General features: G+C 47.9%; 1 protein-coding gene across 2 annotated transcripts in view; it reads right to left on the bottom strand.

The window, feature by feature from the left end:
• The window catches only part of SYN3 (synapsin III), a 413,377-nt gene that overhangs the window by 62,526 nt on the left and 328,962 nt on the right, over window positions 1-21,889 (bottom strand). For both annotated transcript variants that reach the window (XM_036251978.1, XM_036251979.1), the window contains exon 7: window positions 7,849-7,911. In XM_036251978.1, coding sequence (XP_036107871.1) covers window positions 7,849-7,911 — 63 coding nt within the window. The remainder of the gene's footprint in view (window positions 1-7,848; window positions 7,912-21,889) is intronic.

Below are 21,889 nucleotides of genomic sequence, written 5' to 3'. Positions count from 1 at the left end.
CACACACACACACACACACACACACAGTTGATTCAGTCAACACTGCCTTGATGAATCCTGAACCATTGTTCCTAAGGGAAAGACAGGGTTAGGTTCCATTAAGCCTCTTGTTACAACATTTTCATCAACTGATCAATATGTAACTTTATGTTGTGTTTCTGTTTAAAGACTATATTTAATATATACTGTTTTCCTGTTTAAAGACACTAATATACATTGTTGATCCATTGACATCGAACTCATCGCCAACAGCGCTGGGACCCGCACCCGAACAGCTGACCTGACGTGCCTCCTGCACAGGCACTGGGCAGCCTTCTTGCCCTTAGGAGCTCTAGACAGCTCTCCAGCTCTATGCCCGGGGGCATCTCATACACTGACGTCGCCCACAAAAAGCACCAGAGCATGCAGGTGTGGCGCTAACTAGAGAAGGGGCGCTTGTCTCCAGGGTGGGAGCTGGACGCAGAAGGCAGAGGTGGGAGGTGGGCGTTGAGAGGGAGGGCGGCGGAGGGGGCGTGGGCCCTGGCCCCTCCTCTTCCTGCCCGGTTTGGCAGGGCCCAGAGCATGCCTTCCCTGGGACACCTTGCAGGCTGGAGCTTCTGCCCGCTCGCACTTGCCGTGGCATCTGCTAGCGTCAGACACAGAGTGACTCTCTTCCCTGGCAGTCTTCCAGATGCTGGGGAAGCTTTGATTTCTTAACGGTTCCCCTGGGCTCCATTCCTCCATTTGCTCATTTTCTAGTCCTCCCTCTCCATTACCGTGTTATTGGGCCACCTACTCCCACTTAGAAATCGACAGTGCCAGGAAAGCTCCCTGAGTGAGTCAGCCCGAGAAGAGCCCCGAGTCCAGGTCGCTCGGAGCTGCTGACAGCGGCGGCACGGGCCGAGCTGGGGTTGCAGGACGCTGGGGCCGGTGGAAACATTGTGTTTAGGAGCTGCCACCCCGACCTCCCAGAACAGACAGGCTGTCTGCAGGGGTGACTCAACCCTGTCATTCACACTCCAGGCTCCTTTGAGGACAACGAACCCTGTGCATGGAGGGGGGTGGCAGGCTCCCTGGGTCTGGGCTTACTGAGCTGTGACCATGGATATGCCCGTCACCTCCCGCAGCTCAGGTGCCGGAGCCAGACTGCCTGCACCCCAACTGCACCACTTACTCCCTGCACCTCAGTTTCCTCATCGGAAAAACTGGGATTCCAACAGCATCTTCCTCACGGGGTGGTTCTGAGGATTGCACTCAACGACTGAATATATATTAAGCACTTAGAACAAGGCCCGCATTGGGTAAATGCTAGAGAACATCCACTTTTGTGATTATTGTGGTTATTGTTATTACTACTGTTCTTGTCTCTGAAGTTTGGAATGGGACCGAATTATCTCAAAGGTCTTTCTTTCCCTTCCGGTAATTGTTTCTGGGGATGCTCCCCTGCTGTGTGGCCTTGGGTAAGACCCTTCCCCTCTCTGGGCCTTCAGTTCTCGTCTTCTAGGTGAGATGCTGGGACTCAAGCCCTGACAGTCTGAAATAAGGATAAGGCGACCCCCACGGTGGGGTCAGCTGGTTATCACCCTGTCTCCTGGGGACACTGAGATAATCAGTAAGTGATCAAACGATTTATATTTGTAGTGGGTTTTTAAATGCCCATTCACTGAGCATTTCCCTGGCACCTGCCTAAACCTTGACTGGTTTATTGTATCATCATGACAACCCCAGGAGAGAGATTACTGTCTCCCAGTTAGAGAAGGAGACACTGAGGTACAGAGATTAAGCAATTTGCCTCAGGACACACTGCCAGCAAACGGTCAACCCAGATTCAAACCAACAAACCTGACTCCGGATTCTACAGACTTGACCCCACACTAGACGGGCGGCTGGCCTCAACCTGGCTCCTAACCCTTTGATGGTAACATGGTTATGCCATTCCTGTCAATGGACTGCGCTGAGCATTGATTGAAACCATGAATTCTCACTCTTTAAGGTAATGTAGGACACATCTCCGCAATGTCTTAACCTTTGGGAGGGCCACAGGCCCCTGTGAACAGCTGAAAAAAGTTATGAAGCCTCTTGCCCCCCAAAATGTTCACACCACATATATATATATATATATATACACAATTGTCTCCGTTTCAGGGGGTTCAAACATCTCCGGCTAAGAACCTGACACAATGCTTAAATTCTCTCAAAAGTCTCCATGAAGTATTCATCTTTGCTAAACTCTGATCGATGGGACCTCCTACCTAGAGGACCATCCATTCCATGAATTCTCCCCTCTGATTGCTAGAAAGTTGCTTCTTCGACACAACTGACATTTGTTCCACCTAACTTTGCGCCCAGCTTTGCCTGCCAGATGTTGTGTGGAATCGGTCCAATCTATCTTTCCATGACAATTCTCCATGTTTCTGAAGATGCTGGCCACACTGTCTCTAGCCCTTCGAGGCTAAACGTCTCTTTCCTCCTGTTCAGCTCAAATTTCCCTGGACATACTCGTTTGTCGACAGCTGTCTCAACACCCGGGACTGATGCACAGCCCGGAACCGATTCAATCTCTGCTGGGCATGGCCAGACCAGTGCATGTTCTGGATCTCAGATCTTCATTAATATGTCCTGAGAGTGGGTGACATTTTTATTTTATTTTATTTTTTTTATCCTCACCCAAGGACATTTTTCCATATTTTGTTCAGATAAAGTGGGAAGGAGAGAGAGAGAGAGAGAAACATCGACGTGAAAGGGACACATTGAGTGGCTGCCACACGCACAACCCAACCAGGGCCGGGGACAAACTGCAACTGAGGTATGTGCCCCTAGCGGGAACCGAACCCGGGTCTCTCTGGACCGCAGGCCGACGCTCTAACCGCTGAGCCAAACCGGCCAGGGCTGGATAACATAAAAACCATATTTTACTTAAAAATATAACACACACAAAGAACCGCATAGTGCAAAAACGACTGTTCAATGAACTCTCACAAAGCAAACACCCACGTAACACCCGAGTCAAGAACTGGAGGTTGGCCCACTTCCCTCCCCCATGGACACAATGTACTTTTATGCTAACAATGTTCTCGCTTTTAAAAAAGTTTTATCACCTAAATAGGTATCCCCCGTAACACTATAGTTTAGTTTCCTTGGGTTTTTGATTTTACATAAATGGAATCATCTAAATAGGAATTCTTTGTTATCTGACGACGGTGTTTGTGAGATCCATGCATGTTGTTATACATAGTCGTAGTTCATTCATCTTCATTGTGGGACATTTTCCATTTGTCTGAATATACTGTAATTCATGAATCTCTTCTGTTATTAATGGACACGCAGGCTATGCCTGGGTTTCCGTAGTTAGGAAGAAGCTGCTATAAACATGGGCGGGCACATGCCTGCCTTCAGGCTGGGCATACCTAAAAGAACATGTGTGACTTCAGCCGAGTGGACAATATCAAGCTGTATTCCAAAGCAGTTGTACCAATTCACACTTTCACTAGCTGTGTGTGGGCGTGTGTTCCAACTGTCCCATGGCATTGTCAACACTTAGTATTAGTAATCTTTCTAACTTTAACTCTTCTCGTGGTTATATGGTGGCATCTCACTGTGGTTTGTGGTTTTGATTTGCATTTTCCTAATGAGTAATGGGACTGAGCCCATTCTCATCCATTTATTGGGTATTTATGGATTAGAGGTTTTGGCCACTCCTACTCATCTGACTCACACTGCACTTCCAGCCAAACAAACTGAAATCTTTGACAGATGCTATTGCTTAGTCATATCTCCCTTTCTGGCTTCATTTGGATTTTGGACCCCCAAAGTAGGTCTGAACATTTTTATTTTTATCTCCCCCCCCAGGACCCACTTTTGCATTTATCCTCAGATAAAGTGGGAGGGAGAGAGGGAGGAAGAGAGAGAGAAACATCGATGTGAGAGAGACACATCGAGTGGTTGCCACCTGCACGACCCAACCGGGGCCAGGGACAAACTGCAACTGAGGTACATGCCCTTAGCGGGAACTGAACCTGGGCCTCTCTGGTCCTCAGACTGATGTTCTAACCTCTGCACCAAACCAGCCAGGGTAGGTATGAACATTCTTAATAATAATGATGGCCGATATTTATTGAGTGCCCACTGTGTTCCAGGCTCTGCACTTGGTGTATAGTGTCTCTTAATCCTCACAGTTTATGAGGTTGATACTATTATTATCTTCACTTCACATAAGAAGAAACAAAGGTGGGGAAGCTAAGAAATTTACCTAAGGTCTCACAACTAACAGGGAGTAATCTAGATTCACATCAATGCCCTTTGCAACTATAACGTAAGGCCTCCCAAAGATGGAATGGTTAAAAACTGAATAATACAATGAATATGTAACTCTTCAAATGGAGAAAAATAGTTGCAAAGCATGGCAAAGAATTAATGTGCTTAATATACAAAGAGTTTTTTCAAATTAATAAAAGGACAAGTATCTCAATAAAGAAATGGTCAAAGGTTTCTGAGGTCAGGTAAACCTGGGAAATCCCGCTCATTTTTTTTATGTTCTTTTATTCCCTACAATGTATATGAACAAAATTTATGACTCTGAGAAATTCTGCAATAAAACTTATTTTAACACAGAGTTTTCCAAACCTATAATTGTAGCTGTAATTCTTTGGAACAGATTTGGATGCATGTTGAACTCTATAATAGCTACTGTTTCCCTTGGTGTATAGTCTGGCAAAACGTTCAGCAAAGGAAAAAGGAAATGAAATTAGTTTTGTCCAGGGTTTCTCAATCTCGACACCACTGACATTTCGGGTTGTCTGAGTCTCTGTTGGGAAGGACTGTCTCGGGCACACGGAATGTTCAGCAGCATCCTTCATCCTTGGCCTGCACCTGGTAGGTGTTAGATGCCAGCAGAACTCTCACCCGCTGTCATGACAACCAAAATTGCATGTAGACACATCCGGAGGCCTCCTGGGGGCACAATCATCCTCCCTCATAAGAACCATTGGTCTAGTTGGACTGGTTTCTGAAGAACTCATGGTGTTCCCCATGAGTACCTCCTCCCTATGTCTCCCCAGACAGCACAGTGCTCGATTTCTCTGCCTGTGACATCTGCTATTCTTGTTTTAATATAAGAAGGTATCAATTCACCTCTTCCTTCAAGTCTTTCTTGTTTGTTAGGCTTCCTCACATTTCCAGGCACGCCAACCCACCTACAATTCCCCTGATGTGGAAGTTTTTTCCATCTTTTCACCCCCCAGGTGAAATGAAGCTCCTTCCTTCCATCTACATTAAAATTCTCTTCCTTCAATCCCCTACGCCCCGCATGGCCTTCTACCAGAGCCCCCAAACGCATCATACTTAATTATTTATGTGTCTGTCTCCCTAGTTCCTTGAGAGCAGAGACTATTCGTCCTCCGAATCTCAGCGCAGGGTAGGTACCGATCACCATGTATGAACAAGGGGGCATGTAAAAGATGGTCAGTGATGTCATCCACGGGGCGCTCGGTGGATTTCCGGCAGCACTGAGTTCATCCACATTCTCTCTGCCAGCTTCCTCCCAGGCATGTGCTTTTCGCTTGCCTCCAGGCAGACAGTGTTCCTTTTGGAGAGGCTGAAAGCAGCATGGAAGGTACCAGTTTTATTTTACTCCCTCTCAGCCACAAACATGACGTCATCCGCTCAGACCGTTCCGATCGTTTGCTCGTTCCGAACAGAAAGAGAAGAGCCCTCCTCCCTTGATCTCACCGTTTCTGTAAACCTCCGTTTATTCCGCTTGGTGTTTCCCATCCCCGGAGGTGTGGCCTCCTTTCCACGTTTTGTGAGTCCCTTTTGGGTCTGAGTTTCTCAGAGGTGACCCCCTCCCTGCCGAGCATTGTGTCACTCTCTTTAAGTATTTCCTTCCTTTTATTTCCTGTCTGGGATTATTTTAAGTGTTAGAAACAGAATTTAATTCTTGGGAATTCTCTAACTTTCCTGGGATTGTCCAACATGGTGGCCGTGGGTGGAAAGAAAGGGACACATTTGAGAAATGTTAATAACGGGCCAGTGCCCAGACTTGGTGACCATTTGGACACAGAGGAGGAGAGGGAGCAGGCTGTCTGGGGGGGTCTCGGGCATGGTCTGTGGGGTTTCGGAGCCTTCCCGGGGAGACAAGGTGGATGTGTAGGGGACCAGGACGGGAGCCTGGCACTCTCCGTGGGAGCTGTGACTGGGGCTGGCTGCTGGCGTGTGGATGGCCACAGAAGACCTGGGAGCAGACTGGTGTTCAGAGGGCGTGTGCTGGCGGAGTAGACAGCCGGAAGTGTAGACAGCCGGAAGTGTAGACAGACAGTGGAAGAAAGGGCCTTGAAGGAAACTGAAGGGCGGTCAGAGAGAGCGGAGGAGAGCTGGGAGGAGAGCTGGGAGGGGGACCTTAGTGGAACTGAGGGGTGGGAGGAGAGGCCGTGGGGAACAGACACAGAGATGTGTCTAAACAGGGGTTCACTCATCCACACAGGCCACCAACAACCGGAGGGGCCACTGTGCACCAGGGCTCAGTAGTGGGGGCAAACAGGCAGAAGCCCCGCCCTCACGATGTGTACTTTTTAGGGAGCTGTGTGTGGAGGGAGGACTTATTTTAAAGACGGTTATTAGAATTCTCATCACTCCACAGATGGAGAGGCCAAGAGAAGTTAGATGGCAACGGGCTCAAGTTCATACCAACACCAGAGCTGGGGTGGGGCCTGAGCTGCTTGTCCCTTTTCACTCTCTGCTGCTGAGGACATGGAGTGTAGCTGGGAAGTGAGGTGCAGAAGGCAAACGGGGTGGGGAGCAAAGGTGCCAGGAGCAGGGTTATTTACAGCCGGGGGGCCTTCTCAGAACAAGGTTTCTCCTGGCTCGTGCTGTCCATGATCCAGGAGTCCCTGTGTGGGGCCTTGCGCTCGGGCTCAGGTCCCTCCACTGGGGATGGCAAGTGCTGAGATCTCATGTTCTCATGTGGTTCTATTTGTGCCAGAAGTTTGAGAGACGCCTGTGGTAGCCCCTCGCCCACTTCACCACACTCCTACCCTCTTGCTGAGGAGTTCATCTCCACTTCCGGTGGAGACCCTGATCCACATGGTTTTTGGGGGGGCTGAGTACATCTCCATATCACTTGTTAGGGATCAGCACAGGAAGGCTGTTCAGTGTCCCTCCATGAGGTCAGACAAAGAGATGCTGCAAAGAACAGAGCCTTTCTTCTCTTGTATGGTGGCCTTAGGGACCAGGCGGGCCATCCATAGCCCTGCTGACTATCCAAGAAAACACCAAGAGCAGATGAACAGAGTTGACAGCCAGAGGAGACTGAGCTCTGACAATATCATTTGAGCTCCTGGATCCAGCTCTGATGGTTTGAACCAATGAATTCTCTCTCCCCCCAATCTGAGTTGAGTTTCTACATTTGCAATGGAAAAAATCTGACCATTATGTCAGCTGCCCTGGGTAAAATGTATTATTCACTTTTGCAGAAGCGAACAGAACCCAGGGTCCTCCAGGGAGCCCGATGTGTTAGCCCTGCAGGTGTTAGCCCTGTAGGTGACACAGCATACGCTCAGCTGTGGAGATGATGACAGGTACAAAAGAATCACCATTTACAAAATGCTTTACATTCATTACCCTGAAGCCGCGACTTTAGGAAACAATTAGCTAGCAATTTCAGCTTGGTTTTGGCAAGTCCAGACTGAGCTGGAGAGAGGCTCGGGCGGGGGGAGCTCAGAGGAAGGCAGTGGGGAGGAGAGGGAGTGCATTCCCGGCCCCTCCAACGCTGCTCTGGGCGGGGGGCGGAGGTGGGGACAGAGAGAGAGGGGAACAAGGCCTCTGGGGAGCCTGTGTGAGTGTCGACGACGTGAGTGTAAGAGCTGCTTCTCATACCTTTCCCATTCCGGCGTGGGCATGTCCCAGCTTGACCACCACGGGGAAGTGCGGGGCCGCGAGCTGAAAGAGACCAGAGGAAATCGCTCATTAGCATCTCGGCGCATCTCCACCGAGGCTCTGGGCCCTGCCTGTTCTGCAGACAGAGTCAGTCATCTGATAGCACCGGGAAGCCCCACCAGAATGCTTTGACAGGTGGTCATCCTGCTGCGGCTCAAACTACACGCCAACACTTCTGGCTTCTGAAGGAAGCTCCACGCCCTGGCCCGTTTGGCTCAGCGGTTAGGCAGTGGTTCTCAACCTTCCTAACGCCGTGACCCCCAACCATAAAATTATTTTCTATGTAATTTTGCTACTGTTATGTCTTAGGTGACCCCTGTGAAAGGGTCATTGGACCCCCACAGGGGGTTGCTGTGATAATCAAATGAGTTTCTGCATGTGAAGTGCTCAGGGAACAGCAGCTCCGTTGTTCCTGTTGCAGTTCTGCCTTATGTTATTTCCCCAACAACTTCACATATCTGGAAACTCTCATTCCCTCCCCCAGCCTTCTGCAGGCCACTCTGCGAGGTTTCTCAGCCACAGGGGCCACGCTCTCCACCGGCACATGCGTGTATTGCTCACACTGCGTGGAGCACGGTGCCGAGCGACTTCCCTGTGTCATCTCCAACTGGCATGGTGAATGCCCAGCTTCCAGAACACTGCCCGGCCCAGGAAAGGCATTTGACATGGAATGTGTGCTTCTGTCCGTCCCTGAGCAAGGCCTGCAGGCACGCACGCCTCTTCCAGTGATACAGAGGGGAGTGGGGCTGGCCGATCGGGCGTTTGCTCGTGCCCACGGCCACTCTGCCAGGAAGTGAGGGAACCGGGTCCAGACCTGGGCTCTGCATTTCTTCCTCCGTGCTGCTCACATGCTGCCCGAGATGGGTCTGCTTGGTGTCTAGAGGTATATGCAGAGCTGTTTGAGGGCAGAGGTCACTCCTTCCAGTTACTTAGTAATACTATCACTCTCCCAACTTGGATCAGCTCCCAGCCAGGGGTAATCATGTCCCACTCTGGATGCTGCACAGTTGTCCGTTCTGGTCACTCTGTCCTAGATTGTCCTCTGACAGTGCTGTCTGTGCTGACCCTCTGGGTGCCCAGCACCTAGTCTGACATGTTGCAGCTGCTGAAGAAGGGTCTGCTATGGGTCACAAAGCCATTCGATGGGGCTCATCTCATTTCATCTCCGTCATGGCCCCATGAGGCGAGAAGGAAAGACATTTTTTAAAGTAAACATATTGGGGTGACATTGGTTCATACGATGACATAAGCATCAATTGTACAATACTATCATTTATCATCTGTATATTGCAATGTGTGCTCATCATCCAAAGTTTAGTCTCCTAGAGAAGGTATTTTTATTACCATATCGCAGATAGGGAAATTAAGACTCAAGGTAGCCACTGGGAAGGGGGTGAAGCTGGGACTTACACTTGGGTCTGTCAGATCCTAAGCTTGATGTGAACAGTTTTCTCTTAGGTGTAGTGTCTTCCTGCAGTAGCTGGTGGGTAAAAACAATTCCCCCTTATTCAGGCTAGAATTTACCATATCCTGGTGTTTAGAGTATAAGCGCATCTTTAAAAAAAGGCAATATTTGATTTTGATCCCAGAAGCAATATATATACACACTATAAAAAGTTTGGAAACTATAATAAAATACTTTGTAATTATATATAAAGAAGAGAATACAAATTAATCCTCAGACTTTTAAACAGTTTTGGTGTATTATCTGCTGGTTTTCTTCTACTTTTTTTAATCCATATTTTTTCTTTTGATTTGCTTTGTTCTTACAAAATTAGAAGTACTGGGCATATTCAAATTTGTTTTTGTTTTATCCACTTAATGTTATGTGATAACATGTTCCTGGTGGTAATTATTTGTCAGTTTAATAGCTATTATAACATATTTCACATATGAATCAAGACTTGAAAAACAGTATTGTGGACATCACCTCACTTAAGAAATAACCATTGCCCAAGTAGTTAAAGACCCTGATGTACTTTTTTCTTCTTACATTCCCTTCTCTCTCATCTCAGAGATGTCCATGATATAAACCCTGTGTTTATTATTCAGATGCATGTATTCATATTTTAACTATTAGATATGATTCCCAAGCAATATGTATCACATATTTTTAAATTTTATGTAAGTGGTATCAAAAGAATCTATTACTGTCCAACTTTTGTGGGGTATGTAATGTTTGTGAGATTCATGTATGTTGATTATATAGCTCTGATTCATTTTTAACTGCTGCATAGTATTCCATGTTATGATCACATGACTATTTGTTCATATCCTGCTGAAAAACATTTAGGCGATTTCTGTTTGTCCAGTTAGAAATGATACTAGCCCTGGCCAGTTTGGCTCAGCAGTTAGAGCGTCAGCCTGCGGTCCGGAGAGACCCGGGTTCGGTTCCCGCTAAGGGCATGTAATTCGGTTGCAGTTTGTCCCCGGCCCTGGTTGGTTGTGCGGGTGGCAACCACTCAATGTGTTCCTTCACGTCGATGTTTCTCTCTCTCTCTCTCCCTTCCTCTCTCTCTCTCCCACTCTATCTGTACAAAAAATGGAGAAATATCCTCGGGTGAGGATAAAAAAAAAAAAAAAGAAATGATACTAGTACAAACATTCTTGAACATGCTCCCTTCTGCCCATTAGGGGAGTTTCTTCAGGGCCATGCACCGGAGAGGAATTGCTGGGTTGGGGCAAAGCTTGTCTCAGTTTTGCTAGATGTTGTCAAATTGTTCTCTAAAGTGGTTGTACGGCCTTAATGCTCTCATGAGCAGAGAAAGAGCTCCCGACACTTGGGGTTAAAAGGCTTATATTTTTACCAACCTAAGTGGAATGAATGAGTGCATTTTCACCAGGTAGCTTCTGTTCCCCAGCAGAATCGTCACACCTAGCCATCCACTCACAGACACCACGCAGCACGAGCAGCAGTCCGAGAATTGTCCCGGTCACTCGTGGAGCTTCATCTCCATCTCACTTCAAGGTGGATCTTGAGGTGAAGGGAAATGAGTGTGCTCTCTTTTCCCGTCCCCCCTCCCAGCCCGATCATTTCCACGGACACTGACGGGTTCTGGAAAGAACAGGGGTGTCGGGGTTAAACCTGCCCTTCTGTTTAACCTTGGGCTAGATGTTTAACCTCTAAACCTTCATCCTCTAATCTGCAAAATGGGGATAAAGTATCCAAGTCAGGATTGTTAAGGAAAGAAAAGCTGCTTAGTCCCAAGTGGAAGTTCAAACGCAAAGTGTAGAGTAGAACTGGGCAGCGGAAGGAGCTAGCTCCAACTGTGAGCGAGGAGATAAAAGAAGGCTGGATGAAGGAGAAGAGAGAGCAGAGGCCCCAGTTTGGTACTATCTGGTAGTACAGGGTGAAGGGAATAGAAGGCCAACAAAGGAAAATCAAGGGGCTTGACCAGAAGGAGCAATCAGAGGTGGCTAAAGACTGGCTATTTGAATTGGAATAACCTGAGCAATAATCTTGCCCAGTCCCCTTGGTGTCATGATGTGCCAGGTAGAATTTCTTGGAATGCTCCCCAAGATGTCCCACCGTAGTCCTTGGAGCCTGTGACTGTGATGAGATTGTCATATAACATCATGTAACGATTGTTCTATTGTATGGCACAGGCTACCTTAAAATAAGGTGATTATCTGGGAGGGCCTAATCGAATCACACGAGACTTCAGAAGCAGAGAATTTCTCAGGCTGATAGCAGAAGAGGAAGACAGAGAAATTCCAAGCATGAGAAAGACTCAACACACCTTTCCGCTTTGAGCTGGAGGAGGAAGGTGGGCAGCCTCCAGGAGCTGAGGGCGGGCCCTGGACTTCTGATCTACAAAACAAGGAGATCATAAAAAGGTGTCCTTTAAAACTGCTAAATTAGTTAGAGCAGCCACAGGAAACTAATACATGTGTCCTCCTAGAGACGGAAGCCCAAAGAACGAAGTGATTGTTTTCATGTCACACAGAAGCAGAACCAGGACTCCAGGTCCTGCGCGTCCACTCTCTCCACCAAGGCACGCTGCTCTGGGGACCCTGTGAAGATCTGGGGCACAGTACGTGCTTTCCCCAAATCATAATGAGGAGTAAAATATCAGGTCAACGCAGGGGGTGCCCGAGGAGCGAGAACAATGTGGCTGGCTCTGTTCCGTGCTGTGCAGGACTCGGAAGACTGAGGCAGGAGTTCTCATCTGGAAGGATGGGCTGTCCAATCAGGGGCAGCTTGGCCGGCACGTGTGGGTGGGTGGAGTCATGAGCAAGTCTCCATAGGACAGGAAGGCTCCGAGAAAGATTCTGAAGGCCGAGTGGGTCGTGGGTGGGAGGGCTCAGCACTCCTCGAGCGATGAACGATGCGAAGAACTATGCTTTCCCCACGGCGAGTGTTTAGATTCTTCACAAGCTCGACCCACAAGAAGGACTTCTTTTATGATACTTGATAGGAGTTGATCCACCATAAAGCTACTTTGGACACAACTGTTAGATACAATATAGAATTTATAGATAAAATTAAGAATGCCCTTCTTTAGCATTCTTAATTACAATGGAAGGAATATATGTATTACTGTCGGAAGTAGTGGGAATAGAAATTGGTATCTGGGTTTATAGAACACAGAAAGGCAATCTAGAAAAATCTGAGAATTCACAGTCAGGTATTTCAAAGAAAGTATTTTGAAACTTTGTTTGAAGCAATGCATTTTTCTGATACCGGGGGAAAGTTTCCTTTGCCATTTTTTTTTTTTTAATCCTCACCCGAGGACATTTTTCCATTTTTTGTTCAGGTAGAGTGGGAGGGAGAGAGAGGAACAGAGAGAGAGAGAAACATCGATGTGAAAGGAACACATCGAGTGGCTGCCACCTGCACAACCGACCAGGGCCGGGGACAAACTGTAACCGAGGTACGCGCCCTTAGCGGGAGCCGAACCCAGGTCTCTCAGGACCGCAGGTCGACGCTCTAACCGCTGAACCAAACCGGCCAGGGCCCTTTGCCATTTTTTACTTTGACTCGTTGAGAAGAGCATTCTTTTTGGAACCGGCACGCAAGGCTCTGGGTGATGTTGGGGAGGAGGAAGAGGAAATTTTCGGCCATGTTATTGGGGACCTTCAAAGCTGAAGGGAAGAGTATATGTTGCTTCGATGGCCCATGGGGAAATAGCTGTTTGGGGACCAGAAAGTGACCAACCAGCTGCAGGATGAATTGTATCAAGAGAGACTGAAGGGCCAGATACCAACTGGGAATTGATTAAAACCAACAGGAAGTGTCACTGGTCGGGGCTGAACAGGGATGAGGACAGTGAAACTTTTAAAAATGGAAATAGCAGTTTTCGAATGACCATAGAAATTCAAGATGAGGATTGTCTACAACCTCATCATCTAACCTAATCAGTGCATTGGTCCGCAATACTTTATAATTCTCATTGATATGTCCAATTCAAAAATGGGATATTCTGCAACAATATTAGAGATAGAATTTTACACCTATCTCCTCCTTTAACATTCCTCATCAAGTCTTTATTCCCAATTTTGGCCAGTCTTTTTTTTTCTTATATCTCTCCCTAGCTCCGCAGCCCAGCTGACAGATCTCACCTGCCAGGTGTCCTGCCCATCACTCAACATGCTCAACCTCTGCAAACATGTACACACATACATGGTCGAAGCTGACATCTGTGTTTTCAAAAACGGCTCTTTTCACTTAGTATCACACCATGCACCCCTCCCCCCAACATCGACGGGCACATTCCCGCCTCCCAGTCTCCTGGCTTCACAACATTCCACAGGACATGTGTGCTGCACGTCCTCAGCCCCTCTCCGTTCAAGGACACCTGCGTGATTCTCTCTCTGCCCCAAGAGCACGACCGTCGCATATCTGTACACATGTCCTTGTAAACGAGCGTCTTCATTCTTAGAGGCCAGGCCAAGAGCTTTGCAAGGGGAGCATCAGCAGAATTTGGAGACATTCTGATAGGTTTCCAAAGTCATCTGTCAGTGGTCAAGAGATGAAAGGGGGCGCCACGGTGTTGCATCTGGGTGAGTCGGCTCACCCTGTCATCTCCCAGGGTAACAACAGCATGTACTGAGTATCTCGTAAGGGCCAGGAATGGTACGAGGCACTTTATATACAAGGGTGGGCAAAAGTAGGTTTATAGTTGTTTGTATAGAAACTAATACGATAATTAACCAGTAATGATACGAGAATAAACTTGTGTTTTTTGTACTCAGAACTGTACACCTACGTTTTGCTCACCCGTGTGTTCGCTTTCTTTCCTTTCCCTGTGATAGACGAGAAATCAGACGCAAGCCTCTTGCCAAGCTCAGACCGTTCAGGAGCGGTGGAACTTCTCCACTGCCACCCGTGTCTTGTCCCCACTCCCCCCACTTCCCTTCTCAAGCTGTTCAAATGCGTTTCAAAGGTCATTCCCATTTGCAACATGCCAGCCCCTCCCTGGACACAGACAGGTCACAGAGAACAAAAACCATCTTGTCGGCTATTTTCTCTCTTCCCTTCCCAACAATAGCTTGATTAGTTCCCGTGGGGGTGGCGAGCCCTCCACCAGTTTCTCACAGGCTCACTGTCCCTGCTCACATGCCCCGGGGCTCCAGGGTTCAGCACTGCCCGGTGGCACAGAGGCCAACATCCTGTTAGAAGGGCAGATCAATGTTGGAAGCCAGAGAGCTCCACTCAGATAAGGGCCCTATTCAACTCTCCCAAGAAATCAGAACTAGTGAGGGTGGCCCAGTGCTCGCACTGGGCATTCTCCTTGGGGCTGGAGTCCGAGCAGAGTGAGCCCAGCTCAGCCCTGTATCAACCTCATCTTCAAGTCCTGGAATTGGGGCGCTGGGACCTGAGGGGTCTGGGGCCGCTCTCCAATGAAGGAGGTATTCCCTCTACATTCACAACGGTCTGGAGATTTAAATCCTGGCTGAGTGACAGAGAAGGCAAGGCCTGGAAGAGTCTGAAGCGGGAAATCAAGGACCGAAGAAGCCTGGGAAGATTTCAAGGTGAAGCTGGGCCTCCCTTCCATGCCCGAGAGGCTCTGCCTGGTCTACTCTTGCCGATCTCTGTTTCGTCTTGTGTTTCTGCATCCTCCCCATCCCAACCTCTGCCTACCAGTTATGTTCCAGTCCTCAGGCCTTTCGGTTCTTTACCGAATGGGCCACACTCTCTCCAGCCACAGGGCCTTTGCACATGCTGCTCCCTTTCTCTAACAGTATTCTCTAATACTCTTTTCTAGGCCAATCCCTTTCTCGTAACGAGGTCTCAGTTGAAATGCTGTGTCCCCAGAGTGTGCTTCCCTGGCAACTGGTCTAAAGTAGGTACTTCTTACTCGAAACCTATATAGTCTTATTAACCAATGTCACCCCAATAAATTTAATAAAATAAAAAAATTAAGTAGAGTCTTCCTGTTGTCTTCTCTATCGCACCCTACACAGCGCTGGCCACCATTTGGAATTACTTCCTGTGCGTCCACTTCTCTGCTCCCCTGTAGGTGCTCCGAAAAACCAGGTGTTGAACTGGTTTTGGTCACGTACCACCGTGTTCCCAGGCTGCACACAGGCCGGGTGTGCCACAGGCACCATGCATGCAGTAGGCTTCTTGGATGGGTGTGAGACATTGCCTCCCACGACAGGAGGGTGTCATGTGCAAACAGGTAGAGTCAGAAGGAAGTTGGGGACAAGGAATTGTTCACGTTGGTTTGAGTGGAAGGCTGGTTGGGGGATCAGGTGGAAATATGGGAGTGGCAAGCTGGCAGGCCCTGTGCCAGGTAGTAGCGTGGGCTCCATTCCGTGGGCACTGGGCAGCGGTGGGAGAGGTGCACGCAGAGGGTAGGAGCACACAGAGCAGGTTCAGGGAAACTCTTCTGGAGGTAGAGGCAACAGCAGCTCCCATTTCTGGGCACTGACATTGCACCAGGCACGGTGCTGAGCCCTGGACATACATAGCCTCGTTCAAACCTCTTGACATATCTATGAGGTAGCTCCCATTTTGTTTTATTTTACTCATTTGTTTATTTTTTTATTAATGTAAGGGGAGAGGAAGGGAGAGGGAGAGAGAGATGGAAACATCGATGAGAGAGAACATCGATGGGCCGTCTCCTGCATGCCCCCCCCGGGGATTGGGCCCACAACCTGGGCATGTGCCCTGACTGGGAATTGAACTGGTGACCTCTCAGTGCATGGGTTGACGCTCAACCACTGAGCCACACTGGCCGGGCTTTATTCCCATTTTACATACAAGGAAATAAAAGCCAAGAGAGGTGAAGTTCTGGACTAGGATCACTCAGTAAGAAAGAGGAGGGTCTGGAATTTGGCCAGAGCCACTGCGCAGAGCCCCGCCCGGCCACCAGAGCCACACCCCTGCTGCTGGGTAGTCATGCTCGCCACCATCATGTGAGCCCACGTGCTCAGGACTGTGTCCATTCATTTAATTAGATGCAAGTGGGGGGGTGGAGGCCAGCAGACTCGTTCGGACAAGCCGGTGACTGTAATAACCAAGCAACCAGAGCTTGGGGGGAGCAGCGTGGGCTTTGGAACCCAAGGACTCCCAGGGTTCGCTTCTAGTTCCAACACCTATGGCTATGACCTGTGGAGCAGACCATCGCCCACTCTGTGACTCAGTGTCCTCACCCACCAAACAGGAAGGTCACTTGAGAAATCCACATGATAGCAGGTGTCAGTTACTAACTGGCTGTCCCCTGGAGAGGCTTACATTGAGTTAGAGGACGCCCAAGGCCTGGCAAGAAGCAGGAGGCCGTCCGCGCGAGTTCCCACGCCCTCATATCCGCGATCTCAGGGAAACGGTGACCAGGGTGGGTAGGGGGACATCAAAGGCCGAGCAACAAGACTCAGTCAGTTCTCGGACACAGGGCAGGGAGAGGGGAGGGGAAGGAAGCCCGACGCCCAGGTTGCGAGCAGGAAGCACGATGAAGCCTTTGACAGAAAGGGGGCGGCAGCCCGGAGACGGGTTTGTTACAGGCATTTTAAAAAGATAATTCGGAAGGGAGAGCACCCTGACAGCTGCCCGACAAACCTCAACCTTGGAATGCAGCATCTGACAGAGTCGCCCTGGAATGCAAGCCCTGCACATAATGGCAATCCTGTCTGAGGGAGGAGAGCAGACAGATGACCTTTGGCAGTCCTTTCCAATTCTTGAATGTTGTGACAAACCTGCAAAATACCACCTAGATGACTGAAGCATATAAAGAGAAAACAAGGTGGAGACAAAGTTCCTCGCCACAGCTCACAGGGCTCTGTGGATCTGAACCCTGCCTTTTTCCCCGACCCCCTCTTACCCATGGTCCCCATCAGCCTCTCTGTCCCAGCCTTATTGGCTTTCTTTCTGATCGTGCTACTAGCGTGGCTCCCTCTGGCCACAGGGCCTTTGAACGTGCTGTTCTCATCACCTGGAATGCTGTCCCTGGTCCCCTATCCTTGCTTCAGATCACAGCTCCAATGTCACTGCCCCGAGAAGCTGAGTGTCATCTCCTTGCCTGGGCTGTGCCTGCTCACCTCTCTCTCCTTCTTAGCACTTCTGCCATTTTAAAATGTATCTGTGGGATTGCAGGATGAACGTCTGACTCCTCACAGGACGGTGAGCTCTGTGAGAAGCTGTGGGTCTGTCCGTTGTTCATCTTGGAACCTTCAGGCCTCTCCTGAACTACAGACCTGCCTCCTGAACTTGGCCCCAGGTGGTCTCACAGGCACCTCCTCGAACTCCCATCAAACCTGCTTTTTCTTGCCCTGGCCGGTTTGGCTCAGCGGTTAGAGCGTCGGCCCGTGGACCAGAGAGTCCCGGGTTCGGTTCCCGCTGGGGGAGCATACCTCAGCTGCGGTTTGTCCCCGGCCTCAGTTGGGGTTGTGCGGGTGGCAGCCACTCGATGTGTCTCTCTCGCGTCGATGTTTCTTTCTCTCTCTTCCCCCCTCTCTCCTTCCCACTCTGTCTGAAGATAAATGCAAGGATGTCCTCGGGCGAGGATAAAAAAAAAAGCTTTTCTTCTTCTTGTATCCTGACCTCAGGGAATGGTCCCACCACCCACCCCGGTGCCCAAGATAGAGATCCCACCTGCCTTCCCCATCTGTGTGTCAGCCCTACACCCAGCTCTGGCACCCAGGAGGGCCCAGGACATGTTTGGGAAAGAGGTCTGTGGTCTCAGCCAGTTTAACGCTCTCTGCCCTTAGAATCCCGCCTCTGAACCCTCTGCATCACCTCCTCCTACGTTTAGTGTTTCTTGGAAAAATACTGGTAGCCTATTTAGAAAAATTAAACTAAACCTGCCCTGCCAAAATACAAACATTCTTTTCTCTTACATTTCCTGTTTCCCTGAGAAACGGAATAGTCAAAAATAAAACGATAGTATGGCAATATTTGTCTGCAAATACGCTTTTCTTGTTCTGGCCTGTGTGATGTTTATGCCACAGACGGGCTCAGGCTGCCGGCCCGTCTCCCATGAGATTCTCCTGGGTGCCCCTCACAATTCAGACAACATCCTCAGCAAAACGGCACCTCTGGGAGGGTCTGAATGACCCCCGTGCCGAAGCCCACCCTGAATCCCATAGATATATGAGCCCTGGATTTTGAACCCCTTGGGTTTCCATTGCAATAGTCTTTTATTCTTCCTCTTGTCCCGGTTCTAGATGGTGAAAAGCCCCCTTTACAAGTCTGATGATCCCATTATGGGAAATTAGTGTTCCTCTTCTTAGTGACTTCAGAAAATAGCTAAATAATAACAGCAATGCTTCAGTACCCACATTTGTTTGGCTTTATGTTTATGTTTGTATATGTAATTCTTTAAGGTTCAAGTAAATGTACAATTTTGGTTAAAGTTACTCTTGTTGGTGTTGCATACAAACAGCACTGCTTTTTTGGGGCTATAAACAAAGAGAGATATTTCCTCTGGTTCAGAGAAACTGTGTTTGTCGGATGTCCACAGAATAAGGAGGAAGAGAAAATATAGGCTTTGAAGTCAGACAGACTTGAGTTTAAACACTGTGAACATCATTTCTTTTTCTTTTTTATCCTCACCCGAGGACATTTTTACATTTATCTTCAGATAGACCAGGAGGGAGAGAAGGGGGAAGAGAGAGAGAGAAACATTGATGTGAGAGGGACACATTGATTGGTTGTCACCCACACGACCCCAACTGGGTCCAGGGACAAACTGCAACCGAGGTACATGCCCATAGCGGGAACCAAACCCAGGACTCTCTGGTCCGTACACTGATGCTCTAACTGCTGAGCAAAACTGGCCAGGGCTGGACATCATTTCTTATTGGGGCAACCTTGGGCAAATTTCTTAACCTCTTGGGGTCTCAGTTGCTTTATCTGTAAATGAGAATAGACACACCAACAATTAAGGTTACCTTGAAGTTTGTATGCTACCCATGCTACGTATCACTGGATCCTAGCCAGACATTCTCTTGGGATGATTTGAACTAACATTCACTTAAAAGCATTCCCAAAAAACCTAAATTACCACGTGACACAGTTCTGGACTTTGTTTTTTTCTTTTTTAAAGCTTTATTTTTGTATGAGGCATTGTAAAAACTGCTTTGAAATTGTTTTAAAAATTATCATTAGATTCATATAATGGATTGATCTGATATTCCTTATACACAGAATGATTATGTACTTATTTTCCTGTGCAGAAATATACTCAAACTCTAATGATCGAATGTCACCTGGATTTTATCCTGTAGATCTTGTATAACCTTTTATTTAACTTAGTGAGTTCTGATTTACCATAGCTGCAGAGATAGTGCTTGACTTAAAAAAAAAAAGCAGGACTTCGGTCAAGATGGTGGGTAGGTAAACGTGATCTCGCCTCCTCCCACAACCACATCAACATTACAACTAAACTACAGAACAACTATCATTCAGAACCGCCTGAAATCGAGCTGAATGAAGTCCTACAACTACGGAATTAAAGCAGCAGCAGCCACATTGAGACTGGTAGGAGGGGCAGAGGCGGACGGGCTGGTCCCACCCTACTTTCAGGCCCACCTGAGCTGTTTCCAAAGGCTTTACTCTAGGATTGGACTGTCTTGGAACCTGCTTCAGAGTTTCCTAAAATCTCTGAAACAAACAGCATCTGGTCTCAGTGAGCCCCATACTTTACGGTAAGTGGCCCCAGTGCTGGCACTAGGAGCAGCCAGCCTTGGTTCACAACTTGGCTTTTCCTGGGCACCTCCAAGCCCAGTCCAAGAAGCAGCCATCAGCAGATCACTTTTAGCTTATGCCCAGTGGCCCCAGATAGAACACAGGCAGTGGCTGACTTTGCCCCAGAACCAGCACACCCAGTGGACAGCTTCAGACCACACTGAAACACCACCACCCAACCACCTCCACAAGTGACACACTCAATGAGTGAACTCAGTGGGTACCAGAACCCTACTGATGTACTGTGTGGTGGGCCCCTACATAGCCCCTATCCAAGGTAGTCAGAGGCCAGAAGTCAGTGGGCACAGCCAGTACTTGCAGCTGAGTAGATCAGCCTGAGTATATCCCTCCCATTGATGTGCCAACAGCAATCAAGATTCAGTTACAACAGAAGGGTGTACAGTTCACACTAGGGGTGCACCTTGAAGGCCCAGCTGGGGTGATCAGGGAGACTGTGCTACTGAATTCTATAGGACACCTACAACGATAGGCCACCCTATGAAGCCTAGGAGACATAGCAACTCTACCTAATACACAGAAACAATCACAGGGAAGCAGACAAAATGAGGAGACAAAGAATCATGTCCCAAATGAAAGAAAAGAACAAAACTCCAGGAAAAAATGAAACAAAATGAAGATAAGCAATCAATCAGATGCAGAGTTCAAAACACAGGTTATAAGGTTGCTCAAGGAACTTGGTGAGACCTTAAAGGAACTTAAGGAGACCTCCAAGGAACTTAGTGAGAATATCAACAACATCAAAAAGGACCAGCCAGAAATGAAGGATGCACTAAGTGAAATAAAGATTAATTTACAGGGAATCAATAGTAGAGTAGGTAAAGCCAAGAAGCAAACCATCGATTTGGAATATAAGGAAGCAAAAAACACTCAATCAGAACAGCAAAAATAAAAAAGAATAAAAAAAAAAAAATGAGGATAGTGTAAGGAGCTTCTGGGACAACTTCAAATGTGCCAACATTTACATCATAGGGGTGCCAGAAGGAGAAGAGAGCGAACAAGAAATTGAAAACCCATTTGAAACAATAATGACAGAAACATTCCCTAATTTGGTGAAGGAAACAGTCATACAAGTCCAGGAAGCACAGAGAGTCCCAAACAAGATGAACCCAAAGAGGACCACACCAAGACACATCATCATCAAAATGCCAAAGGTTAAATACAAAGAGACAATCTTAAAAGCAGCAAGAGAAAAGCAGTTAGTTACCTACAAAGGAGCTCCCATAAGACTGTCAGCTAATTTCTCAAAAGAAACTTAGCAGGCCAGAAAGGAGTGGCAAGAGATATTCAAGGTGATGAAAAGCAACGACCTATAACCAAGACTACTCTATCCTGCAAAGCTTTCATTTAGAATCGATGGGCACATCAAGAATTTCCCAGACAAGAAAAAGCTAAAGGAGTTCATCACCACCAAACCAGTATTATATGAAATGTTGAAGGGTCTTCTTGAAGGAGAAGAAGAACAAAAATATGAACAATAAAATGGCAATTAATACATATCTAGCAACAATTGAATCTACAAACAAAATGAGCAAGCAGAACAGAAACAGACCCATAGATACTGAGAACTTTTTGTTGCTTGCCAGATGGATGGGGGCTGGGGGACTAGGTGAAAAAGATGAAGAAATTAAGAAGTACAAAATTGGTTGTAAGACTGATGAACCTCAAAGGGAAGCGGGAGGGAGAGTGGGATGAGATAAACCAAAGAACTTCTATGCATACATGCATAAATGATGGACACCAACAATAGTGTGGGGAAGGCTGGAGTGGGGCTGTATTGGGGAGAAGGGGGACAATGGGGAGAAAAAGAGGAGACATCTGTAATATATTCAA

The sequence above is a fragment of the Molossus molossus genome, unplaced genomic scaffold (genome assembly GCF_014108415.1).
Source record: "Molossus molossus isolate mMolMol1 unplaced genomic scaffold, mMolMol1.p scaffold_m16_p_10, whole genome shotgun sequence".
NCBI classification, from domain to species: Eukaryota; Metazoa; Chordata; class Mammalia; order Chiroptera; family Molossidae; genus Molossus; species Molossus molossus.
Note: the sequence above shows the minus strand (reverse complement) of the source record. Positions and strands in the feature narration are given on the sequence as shown.